Source organism: Salvelinus alpinus, chromosome 2, assembly GCF_045679555.1.
Source record: "Salvelinus alpinus chromosome 2, SLU_Salpinus.1, whole genome shotgun sequence".
In the NCBI taxonomy this organism is placed as follows: Eukaryota; Metazoa; Chordata; class Actinopteri; order Salmoniformes; family Salmonidae; genus Salvelinus; species Salvelinus alpinus.
In genome coordinates, this window is record NC_092087.1 from 48529852 (window position 1) to 48557268 (window position 27417).

Genomic DNA, 27417 nt, shown 5'->3' on the forward strand with positions numbered 1-27417 from the left:
CCAGTTCTACTTCACACAAACACATGGTCATTCATTCATTCATTCACACACTAAACACAATCTCAGGCCACATTTTACATTTACCACAGTCAAATAAAGTGTGGTGTTTATTAGACAGGGTATTAAATCAACTGAGTTATTTAGCTTTACCACTCTCCAGTCTCAATGCCATCAGAGTATGAGAGCATCTACCACAAAGCACATGATAAATAGGATTGATAGATTAGCTGTGAAGCTGGGCATTCTGGGAGATACAAGAGGCGAATCGAAGGGTTGCTTAAAAAAACTGTAAAAACAAGGACATTTTAGACAGCCGCAATATAATAGTAATGTCATATTTGCTGACGTTATTACATGAGTGTGCATACATTTTTGTATGGGTGGCCCGCCCTAGAGGGAATTGAACCCAGGATCCTGGTGTTGCAAGGACTATGCTCTGTCAACTGAGCCACTCAAGACAAAAATGGTAGCAACTCCACTTAGTGTCGCTTAGTCCTCGTCATCATCATCACCACCACCACAGTCTCTGCGTAAGTCACCGAAGATGAATTCTGATCCTGTGATGCGGCGATACATATCCTTGATGTCCTCACACTCCGTCTCAAAGTGTGCCGTGGCATCATAGGAGCGAGACACAAAGATCTGAAAAAGGGAGTCAGGATCACAATGAACAAAACCCAGAGACTCCACAATTTATAATCCTGGTACAAACCAATGGCCAAGAAATATGAACACATGTTTCTATATTACAGTGCATTCAGTCGGTAGCCTCAACTGGGACTCGAACCCAGATCCAGCAACTGTAATCCCAATACCTCAGCCATTACACCAAGTGAACTGAACATCTCAGTGAGGACGCTAGCTGTGAGGTTGACGGTGCTACAATATATTGAAGGTATCGACCCTTACTTGACTGTTCCTTCCATCGTCAATGGGGACCATCATGTTGCTGATAGAAACAAATCTGTAGACCAATCACATTCAGTCTTTAGTGAACTGTTTTTGTATGTCTGACATTAGCCTTGCATCATTACAATAGACAAATGGCTCTGGATGTAAAAGTCTGCAGTAGGTTGTGTGGAACTTACTTCTGCTGAATGGGCTCTAGCAGTTCTAACCCAGGCTGCACTTCCTTCTCTGGGTTACTGGTCTCTACAGTGGTGCTCACCATAGCGATATACATCCCCTCTGATGCCACATTGTGAGCGTAGGACACCATACAGACATAGATATCTGAAAAACAAAGAGGGTCCATTTTTGATTCATCCCAAGGCTAAAATACTGCAATCATATTTTCCCTGTTTGGTATATGGGGTCCTAGGCCTTTGTCTAACTTCTTGTGTATATCTGGTTTATCTGTGATGTCATACCTGATTTCCTGTGGACTTGTGTTTGAGGGATAATGATTTGACAGGAGTTGGCATCATGGGTGTTTTTGATTGGATGATTCAGTAAACAGATGACCCGAATGACCCGGCCCACCTTCTTCACCCGGTTGGGCACGTAGCTGGGGTCACAGATCAGCTGTTTACAGCGGAACAGCTTCACAAAGAGGAAGTGAAAGAAGATAGAAAGATTAGGTCCAACTACTAATTTACTACACTGATATTCAGCCCATGTTCCGGTTCATGCTCGACCATTTCTCATTCATTCATTCCCTCTTCAACTCTCTCGCTCGCTCTTATCCACTCTCTACTTCACCAGCCACTCACCGCTCCCTCAGATTTCACTGCTACCACTTTGCCCTTGTCCATCACAATCTCCTCCACTCCTTTGTTTAACATGTAGGACCCTCCATGCACTGCACTTAACCTGAGACACACAGGAATAGTAAGGGTTTACATTGCGGCCATGTTCAATACCATACTTTTTTCTTTTAAGTTAATGTATTTATGCATTCTTGAGTACCTTTACGAGTGTGTTTATGTTACCTGGCAAAGCCCTGAGGTAATTCCCCTAGTCCATACAGTGGATAGAGGTACGGACTGAAGTTATACCGAGCCAGAGACTCAGAGTACAACTTGATCCGTCTGATGGTCTGGATGCACGGCTGGTCCAAGTAACTGTGGAGACAGGGACACAACCATTGAGATAGGTGTGTGTGTGTCCGTCTTTCTGACTGTCTGTGTAATATTTGTACTGACTCATCACTGCGGTACAGGGCCATGGCGTGACCAGTGAACTCCATGATGTCTGGTCCCAGGTCGAAGTGGCGGAACAGCTCCCTCATGCTGGTCCTGTTGGGGTCCATGTCCTGGTAGGTCCGCGGGTCTCTCTCCTCAAAGTTCAGAATGAACAGAAGAAGCTTCCTGAACCTGCGCTTGTCAAACATCCCCATCAGATCTGAAACACAGCACCATGTTACAACCACTGTTTGAGACCTTGAATGATTGTATGTATTTGAAATCAAGTTAATCAATTTGTCATGTCCATGAATTTCAGTTGGCTTTGACTGTTATGCGGCAATCCTTTGTTTAGAATCAATGATTCGGAAACACAGGATTTGTAAGTTACAAATATTGTTTATTTTGATGGGTATGCGTTACCTGAAGCTAGGGCTTCTGCCTCAGTTGAAGGGACCTTGTGGACTTTACCAGCCCTGTACACATAGCTGCCCTCCACCACCTTAAAGTCCAGATACCGAGTTACCTTGGTGTACACCAGCATTTTAACCAGCTGACCTGAACAAACACACAAACACAGGTTAAAACAATATGAATGAACTCTGACCTTGACACACAGTCAAACACGTTCACATTCATATTAGACGTATGATGACAAGACAGATGTACATAATATTAACCATAGTCCTCACCACTGGCAAGTAGAAATTTGGGAATAAGGTCCACATTCCAGTCCCTCTCACGTCCCATTGGCTTAGCTGGACATGGAACCTGAAACCTCTTATATAGCTACAAAATACAGTCACTCTAATTAACACTATACAATAACCCTTCAGTGCTTTGTATGTTTGTGTGTTTGTGCATGCGTTCATACAAACCTCTTCTAGGGAGGCGATAGAGGCACTCTCTCCACCATAGTAAGGGTTGCGGTCAATGTGAAGGACCTTCTTTCCACCCACTGACATCAAGCCAGAGAGAATACATTCCTGAGGGAGATAGAGTCAGAGCTATTCATATCCAGAGCAATTAGGGTTAAGTGCCTTGCTGAAGGGCACATCAACTGATTTTTCACCTTGTTGGTTCTGGGATTCAAACCAGTAACTTTCTGGTTACTGGCCCATTGCTCTTAACCGCTAGGCTACCTGCGCTCCAGTAGACAGGTAAATGATCATGCTAATTCCTTAGACAGCCTGCAAGGCTTTGAACGTTCCTCGAGAGCCCAGGGATCACCTGTGTGCTTGTGTGTTTGTGTGCGTGTGTGTGTGTAGGTTAATTCATTCATTAATACACATTTATGACACTTGATGTTATAGAAAATACACATGAAACACATAGCATTGAACTGAAGTAAAATATTATATTTTAAAGAAATGTGATCAAAAGTGGTAGGTATTATATTTAATCATTATTACTTTGTCCATGGTACCATAAATATACAATATTTTGTGAAAGTCTACACACACCCCTCTTCACATTTTGGGATTACAGTTGATGTTTTTCCTACAGATCTATAACACCTACTCCACATTTTAAAGTGTAAGAAAGTTATAGACTATTTTCCAAATTAATTGAAAAAAATATTAATGGAGATGTCTCAATTGCTTAGGTCTTCACACCCCAGAGTTAATATTTGGGGGAAGCACATTTGGCAACCATTACAGCTGTGAAACATTTTTAATAAGATTCTACCAACTTTACACAACTCTTAGGGCAACATGTATACATAGTTTTTGTCAAAATTGCTTAAACTCTGTAAATTTGGTTGAGAATGTGGAGTGAATTCAGTGTTGTTGATCCATTTGTATTTTCAAGTATTGTGGTGGCAGCATCATGTTAAGGGTATGCTTGTCACCGGCAGGGACTGGGGAGTTTGTTCGGATCAAAATAAATATGAAAAGAGCAAAGCCCAGGTAATAGAGTTGTATGTTTCTGCATTTTTAGACATTACCCTAAGCATGATGGGATGTTAATTGCTCATCTAAATCAGAAAACCACACATATGTGGAAGCACCTGCTTTCAATGTACTTTGTATACCCAGTTTGTTGTTTCCTTTATTTTGGGAGCTACCTGTATGTTGCCCAAGGAGTTGTGCAAGTTTGGTAGAATCTTTGTTTCACTTTGAAAATGTGAAGTCGGTTGTGTAGATTGTAGGATTTAAAAAAAATGTCATCCTTTTAGATTTAATTTTTAAGGCAGCAAATGTGAAGACTGTGCAAGGGGTGTGTAGACTTTCACTAGCGACTGTATATAATAATACTGTTCTATCACAGGAGGTTGGTGGCATCTTAATTGGGGAGGACAGGCTGGTGGTAATGGCTGGAGCGGAATCAGTGGAATGGTATCAAATACATCAAACACGTGGTTTGATGCCATTCCATTCGTGCTGTATCCAGCCATTATTATGAGCTGTCCTCCCCTCAACAGCCTCCACTGTGTTCTATGTACCTCATCTCTAAATTCTCTGACTTCCGTTTCTTTATTCTTTCATGCTGATAGAATTCACTGTGTTTCTTCTATACTCAAATTCTGACAAAAACCTGGCAAGTACAGTCCATGATACATTAATCAATGATACACATTAACACCATGAAAAACCTATATATATATTTTTTTAATGTCCCTACATATGAATAAATTGCCACGCGTACGATTGTAAGTGTTTTTATAGTATTAAGTCTTTATGGTATCTTTATTGGGTAGTTCAGAGAGCAAAACTAAATATGTGTGAGGGAATGTGAGTTTCTCTTACCTTCAGTCCTGTACCCAAAACTATGATATCAAACTCCTGCATGGTGACTGATCAGTGCCCAGGGCCAAGTCCCTCTGCTACCAATGAGCACCAGTATGGTTAAGTATGGCTGTGTGTGTGATTCACTCTCTCCATCTACACCTCATTATCATGTCTTCCCCGTCATGATAATCCTCTCAAGCGTCACAGACACGACAAGTAATTAGACAGGCACTGAACTTTATCTCTGTGTGTCTCAATAATAAATCACCAAAATCAATGGAATCATGTTCAAATTCAAATCATATTCCATGACATGCCCAAACCTGTTATTTAATATAATTTCTTGCCACAAACATTTGACACTTAAAGCTCCCAAAAAATTTTAACAACTGAATATACTCTGTTCTGCAGTTCAACAGCAAGGTACAGTAAAAACACAACGACAAAAAATATATCAGCTGAAGAACGTTCAAGTCAAAATATAAAAAATAATCTGTGTTTCTTTTGTGGAGACACAAATTGTAAAAACTCCCTCATTCACTTAAGCTTGGTTAAGCATTGAAATGTTGTGGTATACCCTCAGTCCAGTGAAAGTATGGATAGATCCTCTCTGTAAATTTGTGTTTGTAAGTGGTGAGGCACTTGTTGTTTTGAACAGGATCAGTGTTACATCTGTGCCTGCCACGCTCTCTACTGCTCATCCTGTGTCTCCCTAACCTGCCGCCACTCCCCCAATGCTCTCTCCCTCTTTCTCTGTCTCCCTGTGTGTGTGTGTGTGTGTGTGTGTGTGTGTGTGTGTGTGTGTGTGTGTGTGTGTGTGTGTGTGTGTGTGTGTGTGTGTGTGTGTGTGTGTGTGTGTGTGTGTGTGTGTGTGTGTGTGTGCGTGTGTGTGCGTGTGTGTGTGTGGGCGGAGACAGGTGTGCTGGAGGCAGTGCAGATCCCCACCAGCTGCAACCTGTTCCATAATCAAGACCTCTACATATACTCAGCCTTGCCACTTCCGGATCGTAACCTCTGCTCAGCCCGTCTGCATTTTTAGCCGTTTGGTACTGAATAGATCATGTTTTTGTGTTGTGCCTGGTTTCCCTTGCCTGATGCTGTTTTCTTCTCTGCTACAGTTCTGTCCGCTTTGACTCTGGTCCCTGTGTCCAGTCCCACATCTCGTCAGTTTCTATACCCTGTCCTGGACCCCCACCCCCCACTCTACTGCTTCCTTGGATTCCTCTCCGGACCTGCTTACCCAGCCCCAACTCCCCTTGCTCCGGCCTCTGTCTCAGCACCTTGTTCCCTGCAACCTGCCCGAGCTTTCCCTGGCCTGCACCCCATCTTCCCCGTTTTTCAATAAATACAATGGTTAACTTATTCCAGTCTCCTTGTCGGAGTCTGCTCTCGGGTTCACCTGCTCCGCTCCGTGTAATAATACGATCTGGCCAAGATATGAACCCAGCAGACTCAGATCCTCTCCACCAAACCCTCACCAGCCAAGGTGCCCAGCTCGAGCAACATGACCAAGCTCTGAATACCCTTCTGGAGCTTGTCAAGCTTGTCGAGTTTTCACGGAGCCTTTCGGACCTGCAGGGCCGAACCTTCACCCAGCTCTCGCAACCAGCCCAGAGTCCCTCTGCCCTGTGAGCCGTTTGTTCCGGACCCTGAGAGTTACGATGGCAACCTCGGAGCTTGCAAAGCCTTTTTGGTACAATGTTCACCAGTATACGAGCAACAGCCCTACGCTTATGCTAGCGAATGGGCCAAAATGTCCTTCCTGTTCAGCAGCCTCCGTGGAGACAGTCCCCCATCTGCTCCTCCTACTCCAGCTTCACTGAGGAGAGTCTTCGACCACCCTGTCTGTGGTAAGGATGGCGCTAAGCGACTCCTGTCCCTCCATAAAGGTTCCCATAGTGTCGCTGATCGCGTTTCGCATCCTCTCCAGAGCGGCTGTAATGAGGAGGCCCTTCAGGGAGCATTCCAGCAAGCTCTCACTGAGACCAAGGGTAGGTTTGTGTCCAGGGATGAGCCTGATGGACTTAAGGAGCTCATCTCTCTCGCCATCAACAACCGTCTTCGTGAGCGTCGGAGGTAGAGGGCAGGTAGGGTTGTATGCTACATCTGCTTCTTTGCTTGGTTCTCTTCCTCCAACTGCCTCCCTTCCCAAGTCTCTTCCAGAACCTGAACCCATGTAGCTCGGCCGGGCCCGTCTCTCACCTGAGGCAGCGGTGAATCAGCACTAGATGCTGCCTATACTGTGGCCAGGTTGGTCACTTCGTCTCCACTTGTTCCTGGTGGCCAGCAAAAGGAAGTGGCTCGGCAGTTGTGGGGGATATACTGTTGAGCCAAATCGCCAGCCCATCTCCCCCAGACCCTTGCTAGATTGCACCCTTGTGTGGCAGAGTCAGGCATTTTCTCTGCCTGCCCTCATCGACTCGGGCACCGTCGAGAGTTTCCTGGACTGAGGTATCGTTATCCAGTTGGGCCTGGACACTGTTCCACTCGCTTCACCCCTCGATGCCAACACTCAACGGACAGCTCCTCGCCTGTGTCTGAGAGAACTGTCCCTGTCATCCTGCGTCTCTCTGGGAATCACCAGGAAAGGACCAGTCTCCACATAATCGACTGCCCTCACTCTCACCTGGTTCTTGGCCATCCTTGGTTAAAGCTGCTCAAACTACAGATCGACTGGACCACCGGAAAGGTAACCACTTGGAGTTAATTTTGTCACTCAAATTGTCTTTGTTCTGCCCTTGCCCCTGCCCCTGCCTTGTCTGTGCCCCAGTCCATTCCTGAACCTTTGGACCTGTCATCAGTTCCTCTCGAGTATCACGATCTAGCTCCTGTGTTCAGCAAGCACCACGCCCTGTCGCGGCCGCCTCATCGTCCGTACGACTGCGCCGTTGACCTCCAGCCTGGAGCTCCTCTCCCCTGTAGCCGGTTGTGTAACCTCTGTCCCCGAGCAGGAGACTACGGAGAGGTACATCCAGGATTCCCTGGCTGCAGGACATATCAGGCCCTCTTCCACTCCGGTAGGTGCTGGATTTTTCTTTGTAAAGAAAAAGGATGGGTCGCTGAGGCCATGCATAGACTTTCGTGGGCTGAATAACATTACTGTGAAGAACAAGTGTCCCTTGCACTCATCTTTCCTGCTTTTGCCCCACCCCAATTGCCACGGTGTTCACCAAACTCGACCTCCGGAATGCCTACCACCTTGTCCGCATCAGAGAGGGGGACTAGTGGAAAACGGCTTCCAATACACCACTTGAACACTGAGTATTTGATCATGCCTTTTTGTCTCACTAACGCCCCGACTGTTTTCCAGAGCCTAGTCAATGATGTACTGAGGGATGTGATTGGACGTTTCATTTGTCTATGTGGATGACATTCAGATTTTTTTCTAAGGACTCTGACTCACCAGAAACAGTCGCCATGTTCTCCAATGGCTGTTGGAGAATAAGCTTAATGTGAGTTCCATGCTTCCTGTCTTTCCTGGGTTATATTATTGCACAGGGACGGTTACGTATGGATCCCGCCAAGGTCAGGGGCCGTCAGTGGCCTGCACCCTCAAACCTGAAGCAGCTAAAGCATTTCCTGGGGGTTGCACATTTTTAGACTTTTCATCTGCAACTACAGCCGTCTAGCAGCGCCTCACCACTCTCACCTCCACTCCGTTCCACTGGACTCCTGAGGCAGCTTTCGTGGAACTCAAGCGCCTCTTCACTTCCGCTCCGATCCTCACCCAGCCAGACCCTTGTGGAGGTGGATGCCTCCGACACTGGGTTAGGTGCTGTTCTGTCTCAACGTCCCCCCTCTGATCAGTATCTCCACCCATGTGTGCTCTTTCCCGTAAGCTCTCACCTGCAGAGAAATTTTGACATCGATAACTAGGAACTCCTGGCAGTGAAGCTAGCTCTTGAGGAATGGCGTCACTGGCTGGAGGGTTCTATTCTCCCCTTCATTGTGTGGATGGACCACAAAAACCTGTTCTACATTCAGACCGCCAAGCGTCTAAATTCGCGGCAAGCCAGGTGGGCATTGTTCTTCGGGAGATTCAACTTCACACTCACTTATCGCCCCGGTTCTAGGAATACCTTGCATTTCCTTGTAGCTGACGACCTCAGGTTGCAGCTGCTGGTTGGTGCTGGGAAGGATTGAGCGAAGTCTGCGACTCATCAACAGCTGGACTGGTGATTTGAAGTTGTCAACTGGAGTGTTGCGGTATTCAAGGAGACTGAGATAGGGGTCTCTCTTGTCTGCTTTTGCTTTATCCATGAGTGATTTAGCAATCTGCATTGATTTTTCAGCAAGGCCATTACTTTGAGGGTAATGCGGACTTGTGGTGACATGTGTGAACTCCCATGCTTTTGTGAAGGATTCAAACTCATTTGATTTGTAACAGGGCCCATTGTCAGATATTAAAGTCTCTACAATGCCATGCCTGGCAAAGGCTGCTTTCAGCTTGTGTATCACAGCTGCAGATGTGGTGCTGTGAAGCTTGTCGAGTTCGAAGTATCTGCTGTAGTAGTCCACTGTTACGATGTAGTCCTCGTTGTTCCAGGTAAACAGATCGGTTGCCACGACCTGCCAGGGTCGGTCTGGGATACAGTGAGGTAAGATTGGCTCTTTGGTGTTTGAGGGGCGTCGTTCAAGACATATGGCGCATTTACCAACAATGTCCTCTATTTGTTTGCACATTCCGGGCCAAAACAAAATGTCCCGTGCTCTCTGTTTGCACTTTTCCATGCCCATGTGTCCAGCATGGATCTTTGTCAAAATCCCACTTCTGACACCATGTCTTGTTTTGCACGCTTTGTACAAAATAATAAAATGCAGTACTACAGGATATTTCTTAACGTAGCTCTTTATTAGCTAGCTATAACTGGCATGTTCACTTTTCACCAACCAGGATCAAACTGACCATCACCTAACTATTTGGGTGGTCTTAACCAATCATAGCACAGTATGATATGGCGGTAAAATGCATCCAATTATAATTCAGTATGTTTACACATATGAATATTACAGTATTTTTACTTTCACTCAAGTATGAAAATTGGGTACGTTTTCCACCACTGACAACAGGCACAGAATTTCCGCGGGGATCCATTTATCAGTACATTTGTAAAAGCCTAAACATTATGAAACTTCTAATCGACATTCTCTCATAGACCTCCGTACAAAAAAAAGGGCTTATCTCAAGCGGACAGATTGGGCGGGGCCATCATGACAGCTTGCCTTCATTTCCCAGCACCCCCAAGAAAATACGGCAAATGTCCTTTTACCTCACGAAACGCGTATTTCAATTTCTTGCTTTATTGTGTTGAGGTCTCTTGCTTGACCAATTGAGTATCAGCGGGCAGCTAATGCTTGCAAGTCTATTTTGAATCAAGGACTTAAATATCCAACTGCAAACTTCTTTAACTTCATCTCTTTGCTGATACACGTTTGGGCGTGGACAATGTCGGCTCCAACAGTAAGTTTTATTTCTTTATTAACCTTACCATAGCCAGCCTTGCCATTTGTCAGTGCAATTTCGTGCATTTGATCAGTCGTTCTGATATTTATTTTCATCCAGCTAACGTTACACAGCCCTAAAAGTGAGTAGTGATGGACAGACGGTTCAGGACAATTCACGACAATTGAAAATAAAATATTTTTGATTATGGAAAATGTCAGCGTTTTGGATGGTATAATGATTCTCTAAACTTGCTTGTTTCTTCAGATAAACTGAAATTGGGTGACTTATTAGAACGTTAGCAACCAGGAAATGGCGGAGCGATTTCTGCATAGTGCATATTTAAAATGCTTTTGGGAAACCGGGCCCTGCATATTTCTTCTGTCCTCACAGTTAGCGGCAGAACATGACCAGCACACGCGGACAACCAGCCGTTCCAAGCCCGGCTTCCTGGAGCGTCTGAGTGAAACCGCAGGGGGAACAGTTACTGGTGTTGTACTGTTCGCCCTCTCATTTTACGTCCTCTTCACCAATGAGGCGAGTAGTTTCAAACAGTGTATGTAGCAGCACAGTAAAGTGTCTATGCCAGTGGACATTTCTAGAATATTGCATAATTGAAACAAAAGATGTCTGGAATATGACAATTACATGGGGTGGCACATTTCAAATAAACCATTTATTTGAGTTGTGTGCAGTGTGTGTATAATAGGATATTTGGCAGGTATAGGCCTCCAGTAGTCCAACAGTTGGTTTCCCACACAGGGAAGGGCCCTGAGAACGGCTACCTCCCTGGATGAGGGTCTCTCTCAGGTGGTGCCCCTGCACCTGTACTCCAGCCCACTGGACCATAACAACAACCATCTGGTTCACCTGACAGGCCCACTGCGCACCTTACAGGTATAGGCCTACAATACTTACCACTATGCATTACTATTCCCCTTACCAGTCTCATCACTGGACCCAAGTTCTATAAACGGTGCTGGTACAACTGAGCGCTGCTGTAACTCTTGGGTAATAATAAACCAATATAGGCCTACCACTTACTATTTACAGTTCTCCTACTTCTCAAATGCTTTACAGAAGTGTTCCCTTAAGCCTCTTTCTGATCTGTCATGTCTTTAACTGGGCCCATATCCACAAAGCATTCCAGAGTATGTGCTGCTGATCTAGGATCTGTCCATATATTCTTATTTATTATGATCTAAAGGATCAGCACTCCTACTCTGAGTCACTTTGTGGATATGGTCCCTGATCTTAACCTGTTATCACGTCCTCCTCCCATCCCTCTCCTCTCTAGCCCCTCCATGACCCAAACTACAGAGTGGCGGTGCAGGCGGTGAAGCTGAAGAGACAGGTGGAGATGTATCAGTGGGTGGAGTACAGCGAGAGCAGGTGAGTCAGGGTCTTATGATCTGGTAGGTACAGTGCATTCAGAAATTATTCATACCCCATTGACTTATTCCACATTAGGTTGTGTTACAGCCTGAATTCAAAATGGATTAAATAAATAAAAAATGCACGCATCTACACATCATACCCCATTGTGTAGGTAGGTAGCCTAGTGGTTAGAGCGTTGGGCCAGTAACCAAAAGGTTGCTGGAACGAATCCTCGAGCTGACAAGGTAAAAATCGGTCGTTCTGCCCCAGAGCAAGGCAGTTAACCCACTGTTCCCCGGGCGCCGAAGACGTGGATGTTGATTATGGCAGCCTCCCGTACCTCTCTGATTGAGGGGGTTGGGTTAAATGCGGAAGACACATTTCAGTTGAAGGCATTCAGTTGTACAACTGACTAGATATCCCCCTTTCCCTAATGACAAAGTGAAAACATAATTCTAGAAATGTTGGCAAATGTATTAAAAATGAAATATCTAATTGACATAAGTATTCACACCCCTGAGTTAATGCATGTTAGAATCACCTTTGGCAGTGATTGCAGCGGTGAGTCTTTATGAGTAAGTCTATAATAAGAGTTTTTACACCTGGATTTGCACATTATGCTTTTTAAAATTCTTCAAGCTCTGTCAAGTTAGCCATTTTCAAGTCTCGCTATAGATTTTGAAGGCAATTTTTATTTATACTTTTTTTGGGGGGTGCAACTTTAACTAAGACATTCAGTAACATTCCATGTCGTCTTGGTAAGCAACTCCAGCGTATATTTGGCCTTGTGTTTTTTAGGTTATTGTCCTGCTGAAAAGTGAATTTGTCTACCAGTGTCTGTTGGAAAGCAGACTGAACCAGGTTTTCCTTTAGGATTTTGCCTGTGCTTAGCTCTGTTCCATTTTATTTTTATCCTAAAAAATCCCTTGCCGATGACAAGCAGACCCATAACATGATGCAGCCAGCACCATGCTTGAAAATATGAAGAGTGGTACTCAGTGATGTTGGATTTGCCCCAACCCTTTGTATTCAGGATATCAAGTTCATTTCTTTGACACATTCTTTGCAGTTTTTTTTGTGCCTTATTGCAAACAGGATGCATGTTTTGTAATAATGTTATACTGTACAGGCTTCCTTCTTTTCACTCTGTCATTAAGGTTAGTATTGTGGAGTAACTACAATGTTGTTGATCCATCCAGTTTTCTCCTATCACAGCCATTCAACTCTGTAACTGTTTTAAAGTCACCATTGGAGTTATGGTGAAATCCCTGAGTGGTTTCCTTCCTCTCCGGCAACTGAGTTAGGAAGGACACCTGTATCTTTGTAGTGACTGGGTGTTTTGATTCACCATTGACAGTGTAGTTAATAACCTCACCGTGCTCAAAGGGATATTCAATGTCTGCTTTTTCATTTTTACCCATCAACCAATAGGTGCCCTTTGCGAGGCATTGGAAAACCTCCCTGGTCTTTGTGATTGAATCTGTTAGAAATTCACTGCACGACTGAAGGACCTTACAGATAATTTTATGTATGGAGTACAGCGGTGAGGTAGTCATTCAAATATAATGTTAAACACTATTATTGCACACAGTGAGTCCATGCAACTTATTATGTGACTTGTTAAGCACATTTTTACTCCTTAACTTATTTAGGCTTGCCATAACAAAGGGGTTGAATACTTATTTACTCAAGACATTTCAGTTTATCTTTAATTTGTGAAAATGTATAAAAACATAATTCCACTTTGACATTATGGGTTATTTTGTGTCGGTCAGTGACACAATCTCAATTTCCACAAAGTGTGGAAAAAGTCAAGGGGTGTGAATACTTTCTGAAGGCACTGTATGTAGGGTTGGGCTAACTGGTGGACAGGACTATGATGATGTAACCTTGTGCACACAATCATAAATTATTTATTTTATTAATTTATTTCACCTTTATTTAACCAGGTAGGCCAGTTGAGAACAAGTTCTCATTTATAACTGCGACCTGGCCAAGATAAAGCAAAGCAGTGCGACACAAAACAACAACGCAGAGTTACACATGGAATAAACAAACATACAGTCAATAACACAATAGAAAAGTCTATATGCAGTGTGTGCAAATGAAGTAAGATTAGGGAGGTAAGGCAATAAATAGGCCGTAGTGGCGAAATAATTACAATTTAGCAATTTAACACTGGAGTGATAGATGTGCAAGTAGAGATACTGGGGTGCAAAAGCAAAAAAATAAATAACAATATGGAGATGAGGTAGTTGGGTGGGAAATTTACAGATGGGCTATGTACAGGTGCAATGATCTGTAAGCTACTCTGACAGCTGATGCTTAAAGTTAGTGAGGGAGATATGAGTCTCCAGCTTCAGTGATTTTTGCAATTTTTTCCAGTCATTGGCAGCAGAGAACTGGAAGGAAATGCGGCCAAAGGAGGAATTGGCTTTGGGGGTGACCAGTGAAATATACCTGCTGGAGCGCGTACTACGGGTGCTGCTATGGTGAGCTGAGATAAGGCGGTGCTTTACCTAGCAAAGACTTATAGATGACCTGGAGCCAGTGAGTTTGGCGACGAATATGAAGCGAGGGCGAGATCATACAGGTCGCAGTGGTGGGTAGTATATCGGGCTTTCGTGACTAAACGGATGGCACTGTGATAGACTGCATCCAATTTGATGAGTAGAGTGTTGGAGGCTATTTTGTAAATGACAGCGCCGAAGTCAAGGATCGGCAGGATAGTCAGTTTTACGAGGGTATGTTTGGCAGAATGAGTGAAGCAGGCTTTGTTGCGAAATAGGAAGCCGATTTTTTTTAAATTTAATTTTGGATTGGAGATGCTTAATGTGAGTCTGGAAGGAGAGTTTACAGTCTAACCAGACACTTAGAATATGTGGACAACTACAAATACCTAAGTCAGAACCGTCCAGATTAGTGATGCTAGTCGGGTGGGCAGGTGCGGGCAGCGATCGGTTGAAGAGCATGCATTTAGTTTTACTTGCATTTAAGAGCAGTTGGAGGCCACGGAAGGAGAGTTATGGCATTGAAGCTCATCTGGAGGTTTGTTAACACAGTGTCCAAAGAAGGGCCAGAAGTATACAAAATGGTGTCGTCTGCGTAGAGGTGGATCAGAGAATCACCAGCAGCAAGAGCGACATCATTGATGTATACAGAGAAAAGAGTCGGCCCGATAATTGAACCCTGTGGCACCCCCATAGAGACTGCCAGAGGTCCGGACAACAGGCCCTCCGATTTGGCACACTGAACTCTATCTGAGAAGTAGTTGGTGGACCAGGCGAGGCAGTCATTTGAGAAACCAAGGCTGTCGAGTCTGCCGATAAGAATGTGGTGATTGACAGAGTCGAAAGCCTTGGCCAAGTCGATGAATATGGCTGTGCAGTATTGTATTTTATCGATGGCGGTTATGATATCGTTTAGGACCTTGAGCGTGGCTGAGGTGCACCCGTGACCAGCTCGGAAACCAGATTGCATAGCGGAGAAGGTACGGTGGGATTCGAAATGGTCAGTGATCTGTTTAACTTGGCTTTCGAAGACCTTAGAAAGGCAGGGTAGGATAGATATAGGCCTGTAACAGTTTGGGTCTTGAGTGTCTCCCCCTTTGATGAGGGGGATGACTAGGGCAGCTTTCCAATCTTTAGGGATCGGTCAGTCATTCAGTCACTCCTCATCAGTTACCTGTTACTGACGGATCTCTTTTTACCGACCTTCACTGGGTATGTTTACATGCACACAATAATATGATTATTGTCAATATTCAGATTAATAGTTTGATTAAAACCTTTACATGCTTTGCAAGGAACAATTTCCCTAATAATCCTGTTAACATGGATACAGCTGAAATCAGGCTACCTGCTGGGACTTAGATAAATGCCGAAAATCGGCAATCACACAGCGACCATTATTTTTGTGAAGCCTGTTAGATTCTGAGTTCGGACATTGAGTTTGTATGTGAACTATTTTGAAGATGCATATGTGTTCAGACCACTTGTTATGTTACAACCTTATTCTAAAATTGATGAACATTTATTTAATCAATCTACACACAATACCCCATAATGACAAAGTGAAAACAGGTTTTTAGAATTTTTTGCAAAAGTTTAAAAATAAACATACCTTATTTATATATGTTTTCAGACCCTTTGCTATGACTCGAAATTGAGCTCCAGTGCATCCTTGTTTCCATTGATTGTCCTTGAAATGTTTCTACAACTTGATTGGAGACAACCTGGGGTAAAATCAATTGATTGGATGTGATTTTTGAAAGGCACACACCTGTCTATGTAAGGTCCCACAGTTGACAGTGAATGTCAGCAAAAATCAAGCCATGAGGTCGAAGGAGTTGTCCGTAGAGCCCCCGAGACAACAGGATTGTGTCGAGGCACAGATCTGGGGAAGGGTACCAAAACATGTCTGCAGCATTTAAGGTCCCCAAGAACACAGTGGCCTCCATCATTCTTAGATGGAAGAAGTTTGGAACCATCAACACAATTCCTGGAGCTGGCCACCCAGCCAAACGGATCAATCAGGGGAGAAGGGCCTTGGTCAGGGAGGTGACCAAGAACACGATAAATGTGATATTTCAGTTTTACATTTTTAATACATGTGCTAAAAATTATGAACCTGTTGTTTTTGCTTTGTCATTATGGGGTATTGTGTGTAGATTTGAGAGCGGGGGAATTTTTTAAAATTAATTTTAGAGCAAGGCTGTAACGTATCAAAATGTGGAAAAAGTCAAGGGGTCTGAATACTTCCTGAATGCACTGTACTTTCAGATTTTCCGAAACTCACTTCACTTGCGCAAAAGAGCGGGAGGCTCGTTAGTCTGGTGCTAACACATGCACAGATCAAATATACTCTTGGCGTTCACATTAACTAGTCATTTAAAAGATTGCTAGAAATCCAGGTGCTTTAATCAGCATATGCTTACTTCAATTATGACCTGACGCAGAGTAAGGTGTTTACATGACTGCCATACTCTGCCTGTTGCCGTAATCAGTTTAATATTGAATTATTAGTATGCCTGTAAACACTCTTTTTGTCTCTGAACTGGTTTTCAGGCACATGCTATTGTTTTTTTTTTTGTTCGTTCACTCACTACTTAAGACGATTTTTAAAGGAATCCATAGCTCGTACTCATTCAGAATTAATACTGTGGTTGTGTTTTGGCAGCTACATGTGTTAGATGTGTATATTTGAATTTGTAACCTGCCAGTGACTATTCCTCAGAGACTATGACGAGGATGGAGAGTCCAAGACTGAGACTACGTACAACTACAGTAAGTACAGACCAGTGGAGGCTGCTGAGGGGAGGATGGCTCAATAATGGCTGGAATGGAGTGCATGGAATGGCATCAAACACATGGAAACCAGCCATTACCCATGAGCCCGTCCTCTCCAATTAAGGTGCCACCAACCTTCTGTGGTACACACAGTGAAGTACTATAGTACTTACTTCAGTAGCAACATGCATGCCATGCCAGCGACACGTGTTTCAAATTTATCCTAACTCTTTCTTCAGATTCAGAGTGGAAGGCAGAGCTTATCAACAGCAGGAACTTTGATAAAGAGATTGGTCACATCAACCCAAGGTACTCCAATTATTTTGTCCTTTCTGTCTCATTCTGTCTCATTCTTTCTATCTCACTGATTCTCAGTCACAACTACAGCAGGTATTATGTTGAAGAACTGGTACAGAGGTATTTGGTCGTCTCTGTACCTGACATGCTGGTGAATTTTATTTTTATTTTTTTAAACAGTGCCATGGCAGTGGAGAGTGTAACAGTGGTGGCTTCTGATGTTCAGGTTGGACCTTTCTCGCTCTCCAAAGGTATCTACAGAACACAGGCTAGCAGCTCCATTGCTTGTCTAACAACCTTTTTGAATTGTATCCCAGTGATATTCTTAATGATTTATTGATTGGTTAATTGATGAATTTGTTTTATTTTCTCCTGAGGATTGGTGGATCAGATTGAGAACTTCCAGACATTGAGTCTGAAGGGTCTCCCCGCCCCTGATTCTGACTCCTTTCTCACGGTTGATGAGGACTACTTCTACCACACCCAACATCCCCGCAGACCAGAGGTGAGTGTCACTCTCAACACAATGGCTGCATTTAAACAGGCAGCCCAATTCAGATTTTTTTTTTTCTCCCACTCATAGGTCAAAATGCCAAATCAGATCTTTTCAGAGCTGTTCTGATTGGTCAGAAAATAGTCAAAAGATCAGAAAATGGCTAGCTGCGTTTAGACGTGCAATCTCTTACACTCAAACAAAGCTTTTCTAATGATGGCTCACTACGCAAACATATAGCTTTTTACACAACTACTTGCATACACAAATGTATAGCTTTTTACAGACTCACCAACACAAACCTACAGTTTTTCACATAAAGGCTGGTATGTACAGGTTCATGCCACTCATATCTATTCTATTGTGACCTTAACTCTGGTGATTTGTTGTGTTTAGGTGGGAGACGTGCGTGTGAGCTTCTCCTATGCAGGACTCAGTGGGGAGGGGACCTACCCTGGGCCAGCCCAGACAGTGAGTACATAGAGCTCAGGCGCTTTATACTGACCTCAGGTTGGTCAACTTGTGAAATTTCCATCTCCCGATGGAGAATAGTTGTCTTCAACTCTCTGTTATCAGTCATTATTTAGCATCAATCACTGTGTACTAAATGCTGCCCCATGTACCCCTTATGTCACTGTAAATACTACTAAAGTCCATAATCCTCTTCAAATGAGCTGTCCGTGGAACAACTCTTGTCATCAACTGATTGCTAACTGGAGTACTGTAACTGATCTGAGAGCCTGGTGTCCCACAGGTCAGTGTTGTGGCCATGCAGAGTCATGACACCCTGAAGCCCTTTAAGACCAAGTCAGGAGACACACTGGAGATAATTTACCTGGAGGAGCTCACTGCTGAGGTGAGGTGGTGGGGTTTTCTTTTTTTTGAAGGATGTGATTTTTTTCCTGAACTTCTGACAACATCCTCTATTCAGCCATCACTGAAATGTACCTACTCTGAACCATGTCTTGTTTTTCCTGATTTTTCTATGCTGCCTTGATCACATGCTTGTTTGTTTTGTTTGTAGGAAGTGTTTGAAAGGGAGCATAATAACAATGCTATGCTGACCTGGGCTCTCAGGGCTGGAGGCTGGTTACTCATGTTCCTTGGCATTAGTCTGATGATCCGCATCATCCACACACTGGGTAACACACAGCATTGGTTAACTCCAATACCTCATTTTACTTTTATTGAGCATATAGATATGCGGTTACGTTCCGGTTACGTTTCGAAAATTAACTGCTCTGTATGCATGTCAGTGTCTCTTAACGTGTATTTTGTTGTTATCCAGTGGATTGGGTCCCTATTCTTAGAGAGCTGATCAGCGTGGGGCTGAAGCTCTTCGCCCTGTGTATTTCCTGCTCCCTCTCCCTGCTCACCATCGCCTCTGGCTGGATCTTCTACCGCCCCCTAGTGGCTGTGGGGCTGATCGCCATGGCTGTGATTCCAGTCGTCATCGCCCGCTCTCGCGCCCCGGCCAAGAAACACCAATGACTGACTTTTTGAACTGAACGAGCCTCATCATTAGCTCTCCAATCCTTGCAGAACAATCAGTTGAGATCCATTGTCTTGTCACCTCACTTGACCAACTAGTCCCTTGCTCAATGACAGACCCCTCAGGAATTTAGATAATGTGGTCAATCTAAGAAAAGTGCAGAACAATATGTTACATAAGACAAATACATTTGCACATATTGAAACAATATCATTGAACAAGTTTAGCAATAATACCAAAGACTTTAGAAGGGATATTTAAGCATGTAAGACATTTGATTATATACACCTTAGTACCGCTTATGAGTGTATGTTACAAAATGTTAAATAAATAAAACGTGCTTTAAGTTCTCCACCCTGTGCTTGAAAACTTAGTATGGGCAGATAATGTAAGCAAAACTCATTGTTCTAGCGACGCAGACAATGATACTGTGGTGACCTTAAACCAATACCTAGCCACCTTTTTCAAGATGCTCAGACCTCTTGGCGTAATGGTTAAGGTGTTGCCGTGAGTCGCTGGATCCGGGCTACCACCTGAATTTGCTACATTGGTGTCAGAGGCATGTACTTGGTGTAATTTAGTACCTTTAACCTAATGCCTAGCGACCTCAGAGGTTCGGAACCTTTGCTGGACCTCGGTTCGAGTCCCGATTGAGACCACCCACCCCCCAAATTCGCTACAATACTTTCCTCTCACTGATATTCAATCTACTATACAGTATCTCAATTTAGCTTCTTACAAATGTACATTTGTAATTATCTATCATCCTGTTCCAATTAACTTCCACTGTCAAGTCTTAGAGGTATTTATTACAGACACCATTTCCGTGTGTGCATATGAATAGATGCACGTAGGGCTTTATATGAAGCACATTTATTTCAAAAATGTTATGCCTGTATGTGCATAACAATAAACACGAAATGATCAAGCCTTTGGATCAGTGTATGGGTACCCCACCCTGATTGGCTATGGAGACATTCCTCAGTCCAGTGGGCGGGGCTCAAGCACTTAATTGGCAGGTTTGACAACAATAGGTCCCCTGGCTGACCACTTTAGTTGATTGGCAGTACAGGTTCACAAAGGAAGTGTTGATATGGCAGATGCACTCATGTACAAAAAAAACAATCTAAGCTTTTCCATAACCCCATCATTGAATACTGACAAAAACATGACTAACTTTAAGACAAATTAAAAGCATTACACCTTTAGTAAAAACTGGTGAGCAGTCTTTTTTGGGGCAGAGGGGGAATAGATCTAATTTTCTGGCGTTCCCCTTGCCCCCAGTAGGAGGCAGAGTCCCTCACGCCTCCCTTTACAGTAGGAGGCATTTATTTCTCGGCTTCCCCCGCCTTGCCTGTAGTGCCGCCCTGGTGGCCATCTCAAACACTTCCCTCACGCCATCCTTGGTCTTTGCAGAGCACTCCATGTAGCCGAAGGCACTGATCCGGTTCGCCATGTCACGTCCCTCCTCTGGCTTCACAGGCTCCTGTGGGGTGGGGGAGAATTAGGTGTGTGTGTGTTCGTTTTCCTACATTATCAGGACCCCAAAGTGTACTAAAAAAGGTAGTAAAACATTTACTTTTCTAAAAAGTCAGGACTTTGTCCTTAATTTGTATTTTAAACTTAAAGCTACATGTAACTTTTTGGGCGACCTGACCAAATTCATGTAGAAATGTGAGTAAGAAGCGATAGATCTGTTCTATGTGTGCTACTTCTATGTTTCCCGGTCTGAAGTTTCTTACTTTCGGCTTTGTACACCAGCTTGAAACAGTCTGCTTTTCAATTCATCCCAAAGGTGTTCGATGAGGTTGAGGTCAGGGCTCTGTATGGACCTTGCTTTGTGCACAGGGCATTGTCGTGCACAGGGCATTGTCATGCAAAACAGGAAAGGGCCTTCCCCAAAATTGCCGCAAAGCTGGAAGCACAGAATAGTCTAAAATGTAATCGTATGCTCTAGCGTTACAATTTCCCTTCACTGGAACTAAGGCGCCTAGCCTGAGCCATGAAAAACAGCCCCAGACCATTATTCCTCCTCCATCAAAACTTTACAGTTGGCACTATGCATTCGGGCAGGTAGCGTTCTCCTGGCATCCGCCAAACCTAGATTCGTCCGTCGGACTGCCAAATGATGAAGCGTGATTCGTCACTTCAGAGAATCAGTTTCCACTGCTCCAGAGTCCAATGGCAACAAGCTTTGCATCACTCCAGCCGACGCTTGGCATTGCGCATTGGTGATCTTAGGCTTGTGTGCGGCTGCTCGGCCATGGAAACCCATTTCATTTAGCTCACAACTAACAGTTATTTTGCTGACAATGCTTCCAGAGGCAGTTTAACTCGGTAGTTAGTGTTGCAACTGAGGACAGCAGACTTTTACGTGCGTCAGCACACGGTGTTGCCGTTCTGTGCGCTTGTGTGGCCTACCACTTCACAGCTGAGCCGTTGTTGCTCTTTGACGATTCCACTTCACAATAACAGCACTTACAGTTGAACGGGGCAGCTCTAGCAGGGCAGAAATTTGACAAACTGACTTGTTTGACATCCCATGACAGTGCCATGTTGAAAGTCACGGAGCTCTTCAGTAAGGCCATTCTACTGCGAATGTTTGTTTATGGAGATTGCATGCCTGTGTGCTCGATTGTATACACCTGTCAGCAACAGGTGTGACTGAAATTATCAAATCCACTAATTTAAAGGGATGTCCACATACTTTTGAATATATAGTGTATATGTGATTGTATACAAATGCAAGCAAGGTTTGAAATTATGCTTTAGTCAAATATATATTTTTGGTATTTTTGCTGTCAGTTTAGTCTACAAATTATTTGAAATTATGTTCCGGCCCCCCGACCATCCGCTCAAGAAAAGATAGGCTTGCAGCTGAATCTATTTGATGATCCCTGCCCTACACAACTAAGGTGAGTTTTCGTCTTCTCACCTTTCTTAGATTTCTTCTCAACAGTCAATATAACCTACAGGTGAAATTTTGCTGCTATGCACAATGACAACATGGTCTGGGTAAAGGCGCAACTGTTTTCTAGAAGTCAGGCTTTTTTTCGGGCTCGGGATAGGTCGGACCGGATTTGAACTTTCAAGCCTGTAGTGTGTGTGTGTGTGACTGACTGTACCTGCTTCATCTTGGCTAGCTCTCTGCGGGTGTGCTCGTCGTTACGCAAGTCCTTTTTGTTGCCCACTAGGATGATGGGAACGTTAGGGCAGAAGTGTTTGACCTCTGGAGTCCATTTCTCTGGGATGTTTTCTACACAGGAGAGAAGGGCAGAAATCAAGAGAATACTAATCAAGGCTGTCCAGGTACAATTCCTCTTATTGTGTAAGTGTGCCTTCCAATTCTGTCAAAGCTCTGTCACCAAAACAAGGGCCCGTGTCACAAAACAGAATCTGTACGCATGTGTATATACAGTTGAAGTCGGAAGTTAACATACACTTAGGTTGGAGTCATTAAAACTTGTTTTTCAACCACTCCACAAATTTCTTGTTAACAAACTATAGCAAGTCGGTTAGGACATCTACTTTGTGCACGACAAGTAATTTTTCCAACAATTGTTTACAGACGGATTATTTCACTATCACAATTCCAGTGGGTCAGAAGTTTACATACACTAAATTGACTGCCTTCAAACAGCTTGGAAAATTCCAGAAAATTATGTCATGGCTTTAGATGCTTCTGATAGGCGAATTGACATAATTTGAGTTAATTGGGGGTGTGGATTCATTTCAAGGCCTACCTTCAAACTCAGTGCCTCTTTGCTTGATATCACGGGAATATCAAAAGAAATCAGCCAAGACCTCAGGAAAAAAATGGTAGACCTCCACAAGTTTGGTTCATCCTTGGGAGCTATTTCCAAATGCCTGAAGGTACCACGTTCATCTGTACAAACAATAGTACGCAAGTATAAACACCATGGGACCAAGCACCCGTCATACCCGTCAGGAAGGAGATGCGTTCTGTCTTCTAGAGATGAACGTACTTTTGGTGCGAAAAAATGCAAATCAATCCCAAGAACAGCAGCAAAAGGACCTTGTGAGGATGCTGGAGGAAACAGGTACAAAAGTATCTATATCCACAGTAAAACGAGTCCTATATCGACATAACCTGAAAGGCCGCTCAACAAGGAAGAAGCCACTGCTCCAAAACCTCCATTAAAAAAGCCAGACTACGGTTTGCAACTGCACATCGGGACAAAGATCGTACTTTTTTGGAGAAATGTCCTCTGGTCTGATGAAACAAAAATAGAACCGTTTGGCCATGACGACCATCGTTATGTTTGGAGGAAAAAGGTGGATGCTTGCAAGCCGAAGAACACCATTCCAACCCTGAAGCACAGGGGTGGAAGCATCATGTTGTGGGGGTGCTTTGCTGAAGGAGGGTCTGGTGCACTTCACAAAATAGATGGCATCATGAGGGAGGAAAATTAGGTGAATATATTGAAGCAACATCTCAAGACATCAATCAGGAAGTTAAAGCTTGGTCGCAAATGGGTCTTCCAAATAGACAATGACCCCAAGCATACTTCCAAAGTTGTGGCAAAATGGCTTAAGGACAACAAAGTCAAGGTATTGGAGTGGCCATCACAAAGCCCTGACCTCAGTCCTATAGAACATTTGTGGGCAGAACTGAAAAAGTGTGTGTGAGCAAGGAGGCCTACAAACCTGACTCAGATACACCAGCTCTGTCAGGAGGAATGGGCCAAAATTCACCAAACTTATTGTGGGAAGCTTGTGGAAGGCTATCCGAAACATTTGACCCAAGTTAAACAATTTAAAGGCAATGCTACCAAATACTAATTGAGTGTATGTAAACTTCTGACCCACTGGGAATGTGATGAAATAAATAATTCTCTCTACTATTATTCTGACATTTCACATTCTTAAAATAAAGTGGTGATCATAACTGACCTAAGACAGGTAATTTTTACTAGTATTAAAGTTCAGGAATTGTGAAAAACTGAGTTTAAATGTATTTGGCTAAGGTGTATGTAAACTTCCGACTTCAACTGTATCTGCACAGATGTATGTGTTGGTGTCTGCGTGTTGCGGCATTATATACTCACCCAAACTGTCAGGGCTATCGATGGAGAAGCACATGAGGATGACATCTGTATCTGGGTAAGATAGGGGGCGGAGCCTATCATAGTCCTCCTGGCCTGCTGTATCCCATAGTGCCAACTCAACCTGCCATAGGATTTCAAGAGACATCAGCCAACTGTGCCCAACTTCCCAGTTACAGCTGATACAGTGTACGTGACCTACTTGAAAAGGCATGATGCCGAATGGCCAACCTAAAATGTCATTATTGATGGAGTCAGCAATAGGACATCATTACACAGCAGGGCAACATCCTGCATTGAGAAATCAAATGACTATCTGCCAACACTGTCTGCCACTATTGGCAATGTATGCCTCGAGGAAGGATGCAAATTGGGAGGAGGCAATGGCAGTGTTGGCAGACTTTAACTCTGATTGTCCTACAGGTTGAAAAAACAAAGGGAGGGGACTTTTTTCACCTGTTTGCTGTCGACCTCAATGTCAGCGACATAGTTCTCGAAGACAGTGGGCACGTAGACCTCGGGGAACTGGTCTTTACTGAAGACGATGAGCAGACACGTCTTCCCACATGCGCCATCTCCCACTATGACCAGCTTCTTTCGGATGGCTGCCATGACTGGACAAATGATAGAGAACATTGAGAGACGGGCATAAATACATTGCAGGTCACAAAGAGTTGGAACATGGATGGTACTGACAACAGATGTTAAGTCCTGCATGGGCCACATATTACATAGTTCAGGGGTCTCCAACCGTGTTCCTGGAGAGCTAACCTCCCGTAGGTTTTTGCCCCAACCCCAGTTGTAACTAACCCGGTTCATCTTATCAACCAGCTAATTAGAATCAGGTGCACTAGATTAGGGTTGGAGTGAACACCTACAGGACAGTAGATCTCCAGGAACAGGGTTTGAGAGCCCTGCAGTTAATAATTAGGATTTGTTGATAGATGTAGCAAATGGTGGAACTGTCCTTCGAATTGTTAAAAGCCTAGCTCTCTCACTTCAAAATAAGATGCATTTTTTAAATAATTGATTAATTCATATCATCGGGAAAACTCCTGCAGGATTTGTGAACCCTGAAACCAAGCCATAGTTGTGTCTTGTCATGAAACCACTAAGGGAACATGTCAGTCATAGAATATTATTTAAATTTAGCCAGAACACAAGACTCAGATCAAGATGTCTCGATTGTGCATATTTGCATGACAATCAGAACAACATTAGCTAGCTAACACAGCTAAAGTAACGGAGTGGGCTGATAATCGTCATAACTCATTATCTTATCTTAATGTTAGTAGCTAGCTATCTACCCCCTGACAAGTAAACAACTTTGAAGAAGTTAACTAACGTTAGTTTGATTAGCCACAATATGATGATGAATTCAGCTAGACAACCAACAAATGGTTGTTAACGTACCCAGCTAGCTAACTTGGCTAACAGCTAGATAGTTAGTTAGCTAAACTAGCACAATACAAAATTAAAGTTGCTAACGTTAAATAGGTATAGCTAGCTGGTCAACAAATGTGTGATGAATAATTTCTGCGGTCCATATCTGATATTACAGGGCACGAATACCACGTAAACAACAGAACTAACTATTTGAATCAGGTAATCAAAAATAACTGGTTTGCTAACGTTAAGCTAGCAAGCCATTAGAGGAGGAAGTGATGGGGTGGCTAACTTGCTAGCTGGCAATATTGCAGCTAGAGGAAAATAAATGTAGATAGCGATACCGGCTTAGCTAGCTTTTAATGAGGTTATATTACTGCAATATTGGTTTATGAGTTATGTTGGTTAGATAATTAGCCTTACCTGACCAATATGTAGCTAGATTGTTGTTTTCTGGATAATGTATCGGCCTCACTCTTGACTTGCTAGCTCTGTCCCAACCTTATTTGAGGGGGCGCACTGAAACAGACACCTATGTGAAGCTAGCCACAATAAGGATTAGCCACAATAGTGGAATTTGCAGGTTGCCTTTAAAATAAAAGTCCCTCATTGAAAGTGATACAAATATTGGAATCATGCCATATTTGGACTAGATCATGCTAAACAAGTTTGGAATGTTATATAAATTCAACAAAAGACAATAGTTGATTTGACAACAATAACAACAAATGAGTTGAAATCACACTGTGGATGTATTAGACTTCCGAATTGCATTGGGGGCATACTTACATTTTACTAAACAGCCTTACGTATGGATCTTGGGTTCATGAAATGGGGTATCAGCCCACTCAATGACACCCACAAAAACACAACTGTGAAGAGTTTTTACAAATATTAGCGTTGTAGCACTTGTGGGACTTTCACCTCACTATTCAGCACATGTAAGTATTGAACATTCATATTGCAATGTACAGTCGTGGCCAAAAGTTTTGAGAATGACACAAATATCAATTTTCACAAAGTCTGCTGCCTCAGTTTGTATGATGGCTATTTGCATATACTCCAGAATGTTATGAAGAGTGATCAGATGAATTGCAATTAATTGCAAAGTCCCTCTTTGCCATGCAAATGAACTGAATCACAAAAAACATTTCCACTGCATTTCAGCCCTGCCACAAAAGGACCAGCTGACACCATGTCAGTGATTCCCTCATTAACACAGGTGTGAGTGTTGACGAGGACAAGGCTGGAGATCACTCTGTCATGCTGATTGAGTTTGAATAACAGACTGGAAGCTTCAAAAGGAGGGTGGTGCTTGGAATCATTGTTCTTCCTCTGTCAATCATGGTTACCTGCAAGGAAACACGTGCCATCACCATTGCTTTGCACAAAAAGGGCTTCACAGACAAGGATATTGCTGCCAGTAAGATTGCACCTAAATCAACCATTTATCGGATCATCAAGAACTTCAAGGAGAGCAGTTCAATTGTTGTGAAGAAGGCTTCAGGGCGCCCAAGAAAGTCCAGCAAGCACCAGGACCGTCTCCTAAAGTTGATTCAGCTGCGGGATCAGGGCACCACCAGTACAGAGCTTGCTCAGGAGTGGCAGCAGGCAGGTGTGAGTGCATCTGCACGCACAGTGAGGCGAATACTTTTGGAGGATGGCCTGGTGTCAAGAAGGGCAGCATAGAAGCCACTTCTCTCCAGGAAAAACATCAGGG

General features: G+C 43.6%; 3 protein-coding genes across 3 annotated transcripts; 1 reads left to right on the forward strand and 2 right to left on the reverse strand.

Moving 5' to 3' along the window:
- Positions 1-72: 72 nt before the first annotated feature.
- Positions 73-4999, reverse strand: LOC139563917 (rab GDP dissociation inhibitor beta). The gene is made up of 11 exons (XM_071382937.1): positions 4874-4999; positions 3002-3109; positions 2816-2912; positions 2547-2681; positions 2145-2343; positions 1932-2063; positions 1713-1812; positions 1371-1542; positions 1089-1233; positions 910-964; positions 73-642 (listed from the first exon to the last, which is right to left on the reverse strand). Exons 1-11 carry the CDS (start codon positions 4913-4915, stop codon positions 490-492), a joined length of 1338 nt encoding a protein of 445 aa, XP_071239038.1. The 5' UTR covers positions 4916-4999; the 3' UTR covers positions 73-489.
- Positions 5000-10057: 5058 nt separating this feature from the next.
- Positions 10058-19599, forward strand: LOC139563925 (transmembrane protein 43). Its single transcript, XM_071382963.1, has 12 exons — positions 10058-10316; positions 10692-10835; positions 11061-11195; positions 11596-11690; positions 16911-16960; positions 17203-17272; positions 17441-17511; positions 17638-17765; positions 18150-18224; positions 18508-18609; positions 18778-18895; positions 19042-19599. The coding sequence occupies exons 1-12, from the start codon at positions 10302-10304 to the stop codon at positions 19242-19244; spliced, it is 1206 nt and encodes a 401-aa protein (XP_071239064.1). The 5' UTR covers positions 10058-10301; the 3' UTR covers positions 19245-19599.
- A 503-nt stretch (positions 19600-20102) lies between these two features.
- On the reverse strand, positions 20103-26263 carry LOC139563931 (transforming protein RhoA-like). Its single transcript, XM_071382972.1, has 5 exons — positions 26121-26263; positions 24768-24925; positions 24315-24435; positions 22371-22501; positions 20103-20731 (listed from the first exon to the last, which is right to left on the reverse strand). Exons 2-5 carry the CDS (start codon positions 24921-24923, stop codon positions 20558-20560), a joined length of 582 nt encoding a protein of 193 aa, XP_071239073.1. The 5' UTR covers positions 24924-24925; positions 26121-26263; the 3' UTR covers positions 20103-20557.
- Positions 26264-27417: the final 1154 nt, after the last annotated feature.

Bases quoted from the DNA above. Each gene is read 5' to 3' on its own strand.
- LOC139563925 (XM_071382963.1), top strand. The intron at 10,836-11,060 runs GCGAGTAGTTTC...TTTCCCACACAG, and splicing joins ACGTCCTCTTCACCAATGAG to GGAAGGGCCCTGAGAACGGC. The intron at 17,512-17,637 runs GTATCTACAGAA...TTTTCTCCTGAG, and splicing joins ACCTTTCTCGCTCTCCAAAG to GATTGGTGGATCAGATTGAG.
- LOC139563931 (XM_071382972.1), bottom strand. From the start codon at position 24,923: ATGGCAGCCATCCGAAAGAAGCTGGTCATAGTGGGAGATGGCGCATGT. The intron at 24,436-24,767 runs GTGAAAAAAGTC...ATCCTATGGCAG, and splicing joins TTGAGGTCGACAGCAAACAG to GTTGAGTTGGCACTATGGGA. The intron at 22,502-24,314 runs GTGAGTATATAA...TCTCCTGTGTAG, and splicing joins CGATAGCCCTGACAGTTTGG to AAAACATCCCAGAGAAATGG.
- LOC139563917 (XM_071382937.1), bottom strand. From the start codon at position 4,915: ATGCAGGAGTTTGATATCATAGTTTTGGGTACAGGACTGAAG. The intron at 1,813-1,931 runs GTAACATAAACA...TGTGTGTCTCAG, and splicing joins TTACCTCAGGGCTTTGCCAG to GTTAAGTGCAGTGCATGGAG. The intron at 965-1,088 runs GTAAGTTCCACA...ATTGGTCTACAG, and splicing joins CTAGAGCCCATTCAGCAGAA to ATTTGTTTCTATCAGCAACA.